Consider the following 14,608-nt stretch of genomic DNA (forward strand, 5'->3'; position numbering starts at 1 on the left):
GTCTGGCAGCAGTCAACAAACAGGGCCCCAAACTGTTCACTGAGAAGCCCTCTGTTTCCCCCTCTCTTAGCCTGTCACATAAGATTAGGGACCTACTTAAATCATGCCAAAAGTGTGCTGCACAACAACTCCTTTAATCTTGCTCTTTTTGCCTCATCTGCTGATTGGCCAAGGGACCCCAGCAGCCCCAACACTCACTGCATGCTTCTGGTGAGCCAGGAGGCAAAAACTGTGGTTTTAAATATGCTGTGGTTTTTGCCTCCCAGCCAATCAGTGGCAAGTGGTGGTGCTTCCTGGGCCCTTCAGGCATTCAGCAGCAGGAGGAAAACACAGCATATTTAAATCCACAGTGTTTGCCTCCTGGCAGATCAGGAACAAGCAGAAGGGCTGCTGGGGCCCCTCCTCCAATCAATGGCTGGGGAGACATGTGGCAAAAAGAGCAAGATTAAAGAAGTCACTGCGCAGTGCATTTCTGGTGCAATTTAGGTACATCTATGCAGTTTAGGTACACTGCATATGATTAGTGTGACCCTACCCTCCATGGGGTGGACCCAGACCAGGTTGCCCTGCATCTCATCTGCATATAAATTTTTGGAGGATCCTAGGACTCATGACAAGAATACCTGGTTCCAGTCGCAAGTGTGGAGGGAGGGGGTCTAAATAGCACATGGGCAGTATATGGAGTACACACACATACTGAGCAGTGCTGAGTTGTGGGATCACCATGGCTTGAAATACTACTGACTGCTGGGTCCCACCTCAGTGAATTTATATGGTAAATCAGGAGCATTTGTATTAGCACCATGCATATTCTGTACTACATATAAGGAGCATTTGTATATAAGTAGGTACAGAAGTACTGCATTGTTCATGGATAATCTGTACTAAAACACACAGCAGTTTCAAAAAAGGTTAAATGCATCAATTCTGGATGATGGGTACCCATAGTAATTTGCCTATATGTAAATTTCCTATATAGGTATGTTTATTTCAAAGCTAATAGGCATTATCTACACAAGATGTTTACTGTACAGTAGAATTGTAGAAATTAAGGGCTTGAAGGGACTTCAAAAGATCAAGTCCAGCCCCCCCTGCTCTGGGCAGGAATACTGCTGAGATCAAATGGTCCCAGCAAGGTATCTGTCTAGTCTCCTCTTGAAGACTTCCAAGGTTGGAGACTGCATCACTGAGCCTATTCCAGATTCTGGTGACCCTTGCCACAAAGAAGTTGTTCCTTGCATCCAACCTGAAACCATCTTCCAGCTGGGGTCTCATTAGCACTGAGTAGAGAGGAAGCATCACTTCCTTAACCCGGCTCATGATGCATCAGCTAATGCTTCCCAGTATGCTATTCATTCTGTTGACTACAGCAGCACACTGGCAGCTTGTGTTCATCCTGTGATCAGTCATAACCCCAAGGTCCCTTTCAGCCATCGTACTGGCCAGGACATTTCCTCCTAACCTATATTAACATTGCTGGCTACTTCTCCCCAGACAAAGTACTCTGCATTTATCCCTATTGAACTACATTCAGTTCTTCTCTGCCCACCTTTCCAGCTTGCCAATGTCCACTTGGTCCCTAATCTTATGTGACACGCTGAGAGACAGGGAAACAGAGGGATTCTCAATGAACAGTTTGGGGCCCTGTTTGTTGACTTCTGCCAGACAGTTAAGGCTGGTGAAGAAACAGGAATCAGTGGCAATGGGAAAGAAAGGCATAGCTCAGCTGTGGGAGTGAAGAGAAAGTTGAAATGTATTCAATTTCATGGCTCACCATGACTTGTAAAAGAATCAGTGCTGAGGGAACTGAGTGCAATGGACACTACCAAGCATCTTATTCTATTCTTGTGGTACAGTCCCATCAGTATCTTGTCCTTCTAGGGCTGCTCCACCCTAGCTCAACATGCTGCAGTCCTGGGCATATGTGAAGCTTAGGGAGCAATAAACTCTAGAGAGATAAGCCCTGGAGTTTATTCACATGCATTAATATGCATGTATAGATGCATCCAGTGTTTTCAAATGTGCTTCTCTTCCATGTACTCAGGGAAAGCAGGGTCTGAAAGTAAGTGGGGGTGGGGAATGGGCTGTTGGAGAAAGGTGTTGGGGAAGCAGAGGACAACAGGGCTGCCTAATAGCCTCAGATTTATTTTCCCTGCTGTAGCAGTGGGAGGGAGACAAAGTCAAGGCAAACCTCCATATGAAAATTTTATAAATTTGGTATAATTTTCCAGGTATAGAATCTAATTACTGGGGCTCATCTTATATTCAGGGTCATTTTATATTCCAGTAAATGTGGTTCTTTCATATAAAATTTTATGTTGGCAAGAAGTGATTGATAAGTTGAAGGCTACTTGCTGATGTGCAAAAAAGATGTAGCATGGACGTCAGCAAAACCATCTTCTCTATGCTGCCTTCTGACATCTATTCTGATCCAAAAGAACCTCCCATAGGGTAAGCAGACACTGAAATCTCCAGGCCCCACCTTATCTCTTGGTATTTATGTGCAAACTACCAAATTAGTGATACTTAAGCTAAGATTTTCAAAGTCTACGGGAGTTTGGCCTAAAACAGCACTGGAATTCAATGAAAGTTATAAACCAAGTTCTCTTAGACCCCTCTGATAATCCTAAGTAAAACATCAATTTGGAAGTAGTACACTGTTGTTGTTTTCTGTATAGGGTGTGTACAACATTCAGAATGGTTTCAATATGGCTTAAAACAGAAATGGACAGGCATACCCGCCTGGTAAACTAGTTTCAATACACCTGGAACAGTTAAAAAATATACTTGAAAAATAAAGTACTGTTTTGAACATTTCACCATGAACTGGTTCAGTGTTCTGTGTGGACACTAAGTGTTTCATGACACACGTCTGGTCAGTCTTCCAGGCATTCCAAACTGCATTGTTCCTCACACTCCACACACACTGCTGCACCTGGCTGCCCTGGTGCAAAGCCAGAACGCTGCTACTACCTTTTTCCCTCTTTTGTTTGGCCCTTTTTTATCAATGATTTCCCTTGCACTGCTCATTCAATAAAAGCTATCTTTCTAAGAACCAGCTGTGTCCTCACTCTACCTTGACCACAGCCTCTCATCATGTCCTTCCCTGCCAGCTCCCCTCCTCAGCCCCCTGGGAATGAAAAAGCACAGGTCCAAGCATTTCCCTTACCTGCAAGTCAAGCAAGCACATTGCAGACTTTGGCCATTTACATTCTATTAAAAATTATTGAACACATGATTAGGAGAGAAGGGAAAGCAGAGAAGTGAAAAAGCCCCCAGCCACAGGTCACCCACTCCCTGGAACCTCCAAATCATGGGTGCAAGAACTGCCTCCTCCTTCCTACACTTGCCCGCTGAAAGGTATGGTAGGCTGGGTGTTCACTTCCATCCACAAATCAGAGCCACAACACTTCACACAATTGTCAATCAGTTCCCAAACAGTGACATTTTGAAATGGTCCAACTGTTATCAGGGTCTGCACCCAAATAACTCATTTCTATTTATCCCCTAATCATGTTTTGTAACATTTCTGCTTTCTTGGTAAAACGTTGAATGCTTCTGAATGCAAAATACTGCATAGATCATTATCAATGTCTTCAGTTGACATTGTCAAAAATGGAAATTATTTTTTTTCAAGATATTTCAAAAGTGGAGTTTTGCTGCTGCTGGTGGTTTGGGTACGAGGAGTGGTTTGTTATGTCTGGGGGTTTTATGCCCTGTAGAGACTTCAATTTTCAAAAATGAAAAACAAATTTATAAATTAAAGTCAAAATAAGACTGAAACGATCCTAAAAAAAATGTTTTGACTGTCCTAATACTGAACAAAAACAAATTTTGAAGTGTTGAAATTTTCCACGGAGTTAATATTCTGCATTTTAAGAAGTTTTGTCCTAAATAACTGCAGATGAATGCATTTAATTTGTTTTATATTATGATATATATATAACTAAAGGCAATAAATGACTCCTGAGAGCGCAACTTACAAAGAAGCCTCTGAGAATCATAATGTTTGTTCATTGTAAGGAACAATCATTCTAGTTAAGTTATCTCCTACATGTTCTTTGATTCCTATTACCGTAAAGCAGATGGATTTGATTTTCCTGTCCCATTTTGAGTACAAACCTGTTTTTTTAGCATATTGTTTAGTTAAAAAGTCTTGAGAATTGCAGTGCACCACTAGTAGCTTAGTAGTGCCTAAAGATCTCTGTTTGTTTTGCACTAGTTTTCCAGATCAAGACATTCGCAGAACTGCAGTCCAACAAATAGAAAATATGTCAAATGATGAATTGCTAGAATACCTCCCACAGCTGGTTCAGGTAAGGAAACAATTGATAGCCAAGAAAGTCCTGTAGTCAGATCAATAACTTCATTAAATACTTTTGATCCTTCCAGTTTGATTGATACATTATTGGAAGAATAAGCAAAGAAGACAGCTTAGCTGATGTGATGATTGAGTTAACTACAGGGGTGAATTATAGATTGTGTTCCACTTAAAATAATGTAGTTCATCACCTTTTCTGGCATTGCTGAATGGATACTCTAGAAAAAAAATAATCGGAAAAAGGAAATGCAGCTGTGACCAATATCAGGCAGCATCAAATCTATGGCTGACAGAGCCAGGTTTCAGAGTTTCTTGCATTCAGATATCAGTGTTAAATACCGTAATGTATTTAGAGCCCGGGTGTTGAAAAGGCATCACCAGTGCAGCCTATGCCAAGCAGTCTCTCTGGAGAATAATCTCGTTCATTATGTACTTTGTCTTTCACTACAAATAGTCTCTGACTATTGGTCCAAACTTGATTTTCCAAGAGATGGCAATTGTATGCTTGAAAGTATTCCGTCTTCAGGTCAAGGAAGAGATGGCTGGCTGCAAAACTTTTATCCTCCTTCTCTGGAATACTTTGAACAGACTCTCCCCCATAGATCTAGGTTGTTTGATTTCTCACGTTCCAGTGAGGTGGATGCTTTCTTATGATGGGGGTGGGGAAGGGAGACCAATGAAGTAGACATTTCCAGTAGCCAGCAGTGATTCAATAACTAAATGTCTGGATGATAGATTGTGTAGCTGTGTATATCAACCATAGTAGCCTGTGTGCTATAAATCCAGACTGGCTTAAAATTATTCTTAGCACACTGGTGAAGGGCAGAAGGATCATTTTAAAGCAAGTATTAGTCCAAAATTAGCCTACTTCATAACTGAAACAAAATGGCCTTGTGGATACAGTGCTGAATATATGTGAAAGATCTGGGTTCTAGTTTCAGCTATATCAACTGCCGTAGAGCCTTGGACTAGTCTCTTCAGTACTCTTTTCCTGTCTACCCCTTGTCTGGTCTCCAGGCATCATAATCACTTACAGTGTATCTGTGCAACTCATGGCATAATAATTGATGCTTCTCTATGCCACCTGCAGATATTTTTTTAAAAACTGTAATTAATTTTTAATGTCAGGTTGATCAAGTAAAGGAATTTGAATGTTCTACATTAAATTTGCAGAGTGGGGAGGAGGTTGGGAACTGATTTGAAGCACATTTTTAATGGATGCTAGAATCAGGATGAACTCTGCAATTGTCCAAATGATGATGTGTGTTTATACCCTGGCTTTGTTCCTTCCATTTTCTGAGCATTCCACACCTCTTGAATTCAAATAACCACACAAATAAAACCTTTTCCTATCTATTTTTGAAAGAAATGCAGTAAAACTAACCTGTAACTCAATGTTTTTTCTATATCTGCTTAGGTAATTAAGTTCGAATGGAGTCTTGAAAGCCCTCTAGTGCAGTTCCTTCTAAATCGCTGTCTTCAAAGCATTCAAGTAACACACCAACTTTACTGGTAAGATTATTTAATATTACAGAATTATGCTTTTTAAGTGATTTTAAGCATTTATAGTGACTGATGACAACATTTTAAAACCAGTTACAAGGTTAAGAGTAGGATGTATACTATGATATTTTCTGCTAATAAAAAAGTCAGGCTTGTGAAACAGAAATTGTCTGAAGTAAAATACTTTCTAGCATTCTAAATGTATATAAGGAGAAGCAAAGTGGCCAACATTTTATTTTATTGATTATAGAAATGCATTACATATTGGGGCTGTACGAAGCTTCGGTCCCTGATTCGATTCAGCAGAGGTTCGGCCCAATTCGGTGGCTGAATCTCCGAATCCAAATTGAATCAGAGGACCCTTTAATCTCTCCGAATTGAATAGGAACCCTCTGAATAGATTCGGAGAGATTCGGCGATTCGGACATAGAAACAGCTTTAAATGTTTTTTCTACATACCTCTACGTAGCAGAACTCATGAATGCTGCGATGCTGGGGCGGATGAAGTGTCCCACAGAACATGGGGGCTCCCCCCCATGTGATCAGCAGCAGACCCACAAGTAGACCAGAAGCACTTCTGGTCCACTTCCCTGTCCGCCAGAGAGCATTCTGGGGGAGGCTCCCCGTACTCCCCTGGCTCAGTGACTGGTGTCTCCTGGGTTTGGGGGGACACCCTGGGTCCCCCTGCTGCTGATCGCCAAGCTGGACGTGGCGGGGGGGCAGTGTGCTCACTGCCAAGCATGTGGAGGGCCCTCCCCGCACTCCTGTGGGACGCCCATGCACCCCAGCATCGCAGTGTTCACAAGCCACACTGGTACTTGATGTATGTAGAAAAAGCTTTTAAAGCTGTGTCTATGTCTGAATCACTGATTCTCCGAATCAGCATTGAATCTTCAGATTTGGATTCAGCTGAATTGAATCAGGGACAGTGATTGAAATCACCAAATTGAATCACTGTCCCCGATTCAAGCCGAATCCAAATCCTGCTTCGCACACCCCTACTACGTATACTGAAAGCAGCTGACTTTCACGGTTAGCTGTTCTATGTAAGGACCTTTGAAAATATATTATCTTATGCCATAATTATTTGATGTGCTATATTGTTTCTTTTGAGCCCATGAGCTAAAGTATGCTCTTTCTATCCCCTTGGCAAACTTATCCTAGGATCTGAAAGTCAAGCCTGCACAGTAATTCTGACTATCCTACAGTGTATGTCATTTAGAAGTTCAGTTGAATTACACACCTCAAGGCAAAGACTGAAACATAATGACTTTGTTGATAGTGTTCCTGACAGAATAGACTTTAGGCCTTTCTTTCGTGTGTATAGGAACTCTGCAAGTGGTGATCAGAATAAGCATGCAATTAACATATTTTGTTGCTGACACAACAAGATACAAATAACATGGATAAGGAGCAAATCTGTTAAATAAAGAAGTACCTATTCTACATAATCATCTTCTTTACAATACCTGCAGTTTAATTAAAGCTTTCACCATCATATTGGGTAACTTAGCAACATCAGAGAGAATATAATTTAATTCTTATGTATCATGAATCCCTAAGGTTGCCCTATAAACTTAGGTCCAAATCTTACTTTACCTATTAGGTTCTCAAGTGTGATCCTGTTCTGTCCTGCTCAAGTCCCTAAAGCTCCAGTAATGCATCTGTTTCTGTAATATGCTGTCATTCTAAGGAAGACAAAGCTGATTCACCCATCTTTTATATTAACATTTTTTCAGAGATTCAAACAGAGTAGAAAAAGATCACACTTGGGTGCTAAAGTCTGCTTAAGCATCTAAAAGGTGGAGCAGAGTGTCTTGCTCTATCAAGCTAGATCTCATTTACACAGAGAGTAAGCTCAACAACAGCACAGATGAGCAGATTGTCATCTTGTATGAATTGGTATATCTCCCCTGAAGTCAGCAGAGCCATAAGATTTTACCTTCCTCTGATGATCGTCCTCAGTATAGTGTTTTCCTTTTATCATTTGCCATGTAGATATCTGGATCTACATTTTGCAATATAGTTCTTTGGAGAACTTTTTCTGCCCCCCTCTTAAGCAACCAGAATTTCTTCAGCTCTCATGCAATATGCAATAGATGATCTATTTATGTGAAGCTAATCAATTCATGAAGACAACACATTACCTGTCCTTTCTCTGGAACAGTGGACTTCTATGTAGTCAGATTTAATGCCAAAAGAAAATAAAATCCATAGTGAATGAAAGATTTTGAAATGTTTATAGTTTCCGTTGAATTTCAAATGGTAGCAGCCCTGATTGCTTTTCAAGCACCTTTTATCTATGAGTACCTTCAAAGTACTAAGAGCAAAGCCTTTGAATATTTTCTTTGTCCATTCATCCTTTATGTTGGGAAGTTATCCTGGTTCCTTTATTCGGGGAGGTTATCCTGGTTTTGCACACAGTTGGCATATTCGTAAGTGAGATGTTACTGAATGTTTAACACTACACTCTGTCTTCTCTCCCTTCAGAGCTTGAGGGGCTCCATATTGCCACTATACAAAGCTACTCGCACTTGCATTAACCTCAGTAGCATTTTGGGTATGTGCACATAGACAAGGTATTGTAAGCTGAAAGGGGACAGGAAATTACTGTGTGTTAGGTGCTGCACAGTAGGGGTCTTGTTACACTTTATGCTGTAAGATGAAAAAAATGTTAATCAGCTTAGTATTGTTTGGCTTAGTGGAACAGTTGCTCCTTAAGGCAGAAAACCATCTCTGATGAGACTGTGACTGTCCCTCACCTGCGCAGTTGTCACTTGCCGCTATAGGCTTGGTGAGAAGAGGCAGGACTAGGACCCTGTAAGTAGAATGTTTTGTAGTGTAAAATATTTCTGTTTCTGAACAAAAAGTTCTAGTTTTCCACGTAATAAGATTTGTTCAGAATTTTTTACAGTATATTAATGCTGTTTATTAATAAAAACCTTCCTCTCCTTGGCAAATTGAATTTCAATCCCAGCAAAAGTAATTAAAAACAAAGTTCTGCTTCCATTTATCTCTAAAAGTTAGAGAAGCTGAGTGATTCAGTAATTTCCATATGTACGTGCCCATAAAAATGGATATTTTTATAATGAATGGAAATAGATACTATCTTACTGTCTGAAATGTTTAATTCTAGTTCTTTCAACTGATTACTAAATTTGCAACCCACACTGTGTATGAAATCAAAATCATTTTCATACACAACTGCTATTCACTGTCTTAAAAGCAAAAACTGATAAAAACAAACTTAGAAACCATACCTGTCTTTCTTTTACAATGAATGACATTAACATTCCACTGAGATCTAACATTTTTTTTAAACCAGCTTTTTAGGTTGGAGGAGATTTTACAGAAATTTAGTGATGTTCTTTCATGACAAAACAAAATCATCTGATCAAAACAGTCATGTTTCACAACTTTCTTCTGGATTCAGGAACTTATTGTAGGCACCAAGTCACTGATGGTGCTATTAAATAATGGCAAGCTACCCAAACCACCACTCAGTTGTGCATATTTAAAGTAATATTTGAGCTATTTAAAGTCAAGCTGACTTCATTTCCTGCCACTCCAGAAAGATAAGTAGCTGACATCCAATGATAACGTGCCAACTCATCCTCTGGAATAACAATGTTGATCAGCAAAACACTACTTTTTTGAAAAAATATCCAGTGATCTTTTTGAAAAATACTATGAGTAAAATAACTGACAAAGGCTGACAAGACTTTGCTCGTAAACCTCTTTTACATTCATAAGCAAAATTCCCAGCTGTTATAAATCACTATAATATCATTGACAGCAGTGGTTTTTCTGCCAGTTTATGGCAATTAGTGTTGAGGATCTCACCCAGTGGCATGAATGTACACCTCCCCAACTCTTCTTACACTGAGTAATTATCTTTTTAATTTTTCAGGAATTTAGGTTATGAGTTTCGTCACTTCTGTATATTCCTGAGTATTTGAACATTTTCCTACAGGACATAGGGCCTAATTAAGCATTATTTTAAGGGTTTAAAGCAGGGGCAGACAAAATATGGCCCACGGGACAGATTCAGCCTGCCAAGCACTTTCATCCAGCCCGCAGCTGAATGAATTGCACCCTGTCCAGCACTTCCACCTACAAGAGTGGGAGTGAGGCACTCACATATACCCACACCCCCAAACATACTCTATTGTGCCTCGCTCCCACCCTTGTAGGCAGAAGGGTGCAGCCCAGCCAGCATGCAGCTCCTGGACAGGGCTGCTGCTGCTGTTGCTATAGCCCCCATAGACCTGCTCAACTTTCCAGGGCTCCTACTGGATCTGGGCACCAGGCAGGGAAGCAGCGGGGGCTGAGCTGCAGCTGGGCAGGAGCATGAGGCATGGGACTAGGGCTGGTGGCAGCACAGAGCCTGTGCCCAGGTGGCAGCAGCAGTGGTGGAGTTCAGGTGTGTAGCATGTGGGTATGAGGGAGGATGGGGTGGTGTGGGGACTCTCCCACATGCCTCCCATGGTGTGCAGCCCCAGCAGGCAGTGGCAGCAGCAGCAGGTGGGGCACTTAGAGAGCAGGCACCTGGCATCTCGCTATGCATCACAGCGAGGGGCACATCTTCTGCCAGGCCACCTGGATTGCCAGTGCTCCGTGCCACTCACGCACAGCCCCTGCACTCTCTGGGCATGGAAAGAAGCACCACACGCTGGAGCCAGCTGCCCTCCCCACCAGGGCTGCATGGCAGTGGAGGGAATCCCCAGCCACCTTCCCCTGGAAGCTGAGGAAGGCAGCCGGCTCCAGCACCTGGGGCTTCCCTCCTATGCCCGGTGAGTGTGGGGGCTGCGCGTGAGTGGCAGGGAACACCAGTGATACAGACTGCCCAGTGGAGGGCTGCACTTCTCACTGCGATGTGCAGCACTGGCCAGGGCTGTGCTCCAAAGGGCACCTGCACCCTTAGTGCCCTGCCTGCTGCTGCTGTGCCATGGGGGGAGTGATGGGGTCCCCACACCGCCACTGCCCCTCACACCCCACATACCCTGTTCCCACAATCACCCACATATACACAACCCACAACATACCCTATGCCCCCTCACAAACAGTGGCTGCACTCTGCCTCCCACTGCTGGGCTGAGCAATGTGGGGCTGGTGGACCTGGTCGAAGCGCAGCCCTGCCTCCCCTGCCCCCCGCCACCAGGGTGCGCTCCAAGCAGCTCCGCCAGCACCGCAGAACTCAGCCCAGCAGTGGGAAGCAGAGCGCAGCCCTGGCTCTCCTTCGCCTCCCACCACTGGGCTGCACTCAGCAGCTCCACCACCTCCATGGAGCTCCTGGCAGCAGAAGGTGGGGGAGAGCCACTGGTCAGGGCTGCTCTCCAAGGGGCTCCACCACTGGCTCTCCCGCCACCTCACGCTGCCAGGCTGAGCTTCATGGGGCTGGCAGAGCCGGTCAGAGTGCAACCCAGTGGCAGGAGGTGGGGAGAGCCAGGACTGCGCTCCAAGTGGCTCCGCCAGCCCCACAGAGCTCAACCTGCCCTCCCAGCACTGCCAGACTCCTCCGGGGGGTACGGGCCCCCAGATCTGCACATAAAATGACAGGAAGTTGTGGCTTCTGCCTGGAGCCGGCAGCAGCAGCAGTCTTCCCAGTGCTGGGCACAGGCTGCACCAGTCCCAGGCAGCAGCAGCAGCCTCCTATCATCCCAAGTTCAGAACTGGGGACCTGCACACACAGGACAATTTCAGCACAGCTCCACAGCCCTCCCAGGGGTGCAGGCCACCAGAGCTGCATGCAGGATGACAGGAGGCTGCTGCTGCTGGGAAGTGACACGTTTTGCTTGTCAGCAGCTTAAGGTACAGTTTCCCAGAAACCCTTGCACCTATCTCCTTGAAACCTGACAGGCTTCATGCCCTCAGAAGGGGCTCTCATCCCTGTCATTTTCATCTGAATCATACTGGAAATGACAAAAATATAGGAATTTTCATGATTCTCCATTATAGCCTATGGGCAAAACGTCGAAACAGTGTCAAAACAGTGAAACAGTCTCTGCCAACAAAACGGAACACTGCTTTCAAACAAAATGAAATGTCAAAATGAAACACTGTCCCATCAAAATGGAGAAATGGAAATTGAAACAAAATGGGTGCTGTTTCTCACAGCCCTGCTCACTGATGTAAGAGCCTGTCTGATTAAATACCCAGTTAAAGCCTATGCCTGCATCCAGATGAGTACAGGTGTGTGGTATGTGGTGCCACAGCCCCATCTGTGGTGCCACACAGCACCTGCAGGCATTTCCTGAACTGCTGCCTTGCAGCATGGGGGTGGGAGTTGGCTTCAGGAAATCTCAGGGTCAAATAACCTATGCCGGGCAGCCCACGTGGTAGCAGCGTGCACTGCCCAAAATGGGAGCCTGGCCAGCCAGAGCCACACTTTAGTTGCCGGCCAGGGTCCCAGTTGCAGGAGCACCACAGCTGCTCCCCAAGGCTCCTAGGATCCCAGGTAGGACTGCTGGGGCCAGCACAATTGCTAGCCCCAGCCTCTCCTCCCTCACCTGGGGGAACCTGCCACACGCCAGAGCACATGTGGCATGGGCATTCCCTGGGGACAAGGAGCAGCAGCACAAGGTGTACCACTGCTACTTCTCCTTGGGGAAACAAATAGCTCCACTTGTCTGGACACGGCCTATGGGTTAATCTTGCTGTCACAGGGCGCTTAAGTGCCCTGCACCCAAAATGGAAGCGACCCGTGAGAGACCTCTAGTGGTGAAAAGGGGGTGGCTCAGCTGCCAGTCACCAGGGCAGCACAGGTGTGGGTTGCCGAGACAACCAGTTTGGTCAGCTGATCGGAAGGGGGCAGGGCCTGGCCTATATAAACAAGCCAGGCTGAAGAAGGTGGAGCTCTGTTTGAGCAAGCTGAGTAGGGAAGTCTGATGGCCTGAGAACCTTCTGTGGGATGATACAGGGTGGAGGAAACCCTGGAAGGGAGATGGCAGGGAGTTGGCAGTTGGCTTGGAATTTATGTTGTAGCCCAGCAGTGGGAGTTTTCTGTTGTGTTGTTGTATAAGACCAGAGGACCGGATGAGGCTGTAGGGATTGGAGGAGGCCTCGTAGGGGTTGGAGGAGGCTCCATGGTAGTGTGGAGACCCAACACCAGAGAGGGCACCACATTTTGGGGTGTATCAACCCCGGCCCCGGTGTGGGCAGTATCGGGAGGGGACAGCCCCAGTGTGGGCACAGGCGAGAAGCACCAGTGGGGCACAAGACCTGGAAAGGGGGTCTGGAGGCCGGGCACAGCTACGGTCACCTGAGCCTCGATTTTGAGGAGCCCAGTGGGGCGTAAGACCCGAGAAGAGGGCCTGGGGGCCAGGCACAGCTATGGCCACCTGAGCCTCGATTGCAGGAATCGTGAGGCAAGGCCCCAGTGCAGGCTGTGAGAGCTCAGACGGGGGAAGAGGCCCCAGTGTGGGCTACGAGGGTGCGGGGAGTCAGGCCCCAGTGCGGGTGAGAGCCGTGAGAGCACAGAGGAGCAGCAAGGAGCCCCGAGGGTGGCAGAGGGGCGGAGAGGCAGGCAGATAGGGAGATGAGCCGGAGAGCGTCCATGAGGGCACAGGTAACGGAGATGAGGCAGAGGGCCCATTAGGGCACGGGTGATCATAGGACCCACATGTGGCCCCTGAGGCTTTAGTTGTAGTGCTATTGAAGGCAGGGCACAGACTGGGACGTCACAGAGCACCGTGCCAAAGAGGGTAAGAAGGCAGCCTCCCTTTAACAATATTTACCATCAAAGACGTGATGGGCGAGATAAAGAGGGTGCATTTGGAACCAGTTGGGCACAGCAGGGGGGCACTAGGGGAGTTCATGGCACCCCTAGGTCCCATCCTGCCACACTTGCCTATTGTGTTTCCCACCTAAGAGTGCTAACAGTGCATGGCACCCAGTAGCACCCTGGAAAAGATCTCAGAGGATCCAGAGTGCCATGGTTGAGAATCACTGATATGATTTTTTTTTCTCTCTCTCTCTCTTTCACTCTATTTGTGTTGACCTCCTGAAAATGATTTACATAAATTTAATTTTGCAGTATCATTTGTAGTCTCTTTACCAGAAACTATAATTTAAAGTTGGTTTTGTATAAATGAATTGACAAGACCTAAGATGTGAAGAATTCTACCCTTGTTGGAGAAGAATGGAAATTCTAGCTTCTCTATAGGTCATATGCTCCAGTCTACCCCCCTCCAGTTCCTCTGAATAAACCTTCAGCATAAAAGAGATTAATTTAGTATTAAATACCTTTCTAAATTCTACTGGGGAGCTATCTGGCTCCAGGTTTTCCCTCCTTTCATTTCAGAAACTGCATCCAATATTTCATTTTCTGTTGCCTGCTTCAAAAAAGATTCCCATCTGCTGGTTTTAATTAAAGAATTCTTAGTTTCAAAATCATCCTTAGCTATTTCTGCCAGATACACAATTTTACACTGTATCAAGTTCTTTCCCTTGTATTGTCAGTAAGTTCTAAAGCAGCTGTGACATGCACTTGAAGGACATGTGGGAAGCTCCTGCATGCTTGGCCACAGATTGCTTTGCGATTTATTAAGCTTTCTGATAAATGCAACAAACTCTTACTGATAATAGAGGTAACCTTGCCTGCCACATTAACCCATTGACCTGTCCAGTATCTTTTAAAGTTTCTCTCTAGTTTCAGTTTTATTTACACCATGAGGGGAGGGAAATAGAGGATGAAATTACAAATTGTGCTTAGAAAATACTTACGGCACTTAAAATGTGAGTGCCTGCACATTAAAGCTTGTTAACTTGTGCTGAGTGCTTTCT

General features: G+C 44.9%; 1 protein-coding gene across 1 annotated transcript in view; it reads left to right on the forward strand.

Moving 5' to 3' along the window:
- Positions 1-14,608, forward strand: part of PIK3C2G (phosphatidylinositol-4-phosphate 3-kinase catalytic subunit type 2 gamma) — a 367,788-nt gene that overhangs the window by 157,466 nt on the left and 195,714 nt on the right. The window contains exons 16-17 of the mRNA XM_090041603.1: positions 4,223-4,316; positions 5,739-5,833. Coding sequence (XP_089897729.1) covers positions 4,223-4,316; positions 5,739-5,833 — 189 coding nt within the window. The remainder of the gene's footprint in view (positions 1-4,222; positions 4,317-5,738; positions 5,834-14,608) is intronic.

Source organism: Crocodylus siamensis, chromosome 4 (assembly GCF_052110815.1).
Source record: "Crocodylus siamensis isolate JL-2025a chromosome 4, ASM5211081v1, whole genome shotgun sequence".
Classification (NCBI taxonomy): Eukaryota; Metazoa; Chordata; order Crocodylia; family Crocodylidae; genus Crocodylus; species Crocodylus siamensis.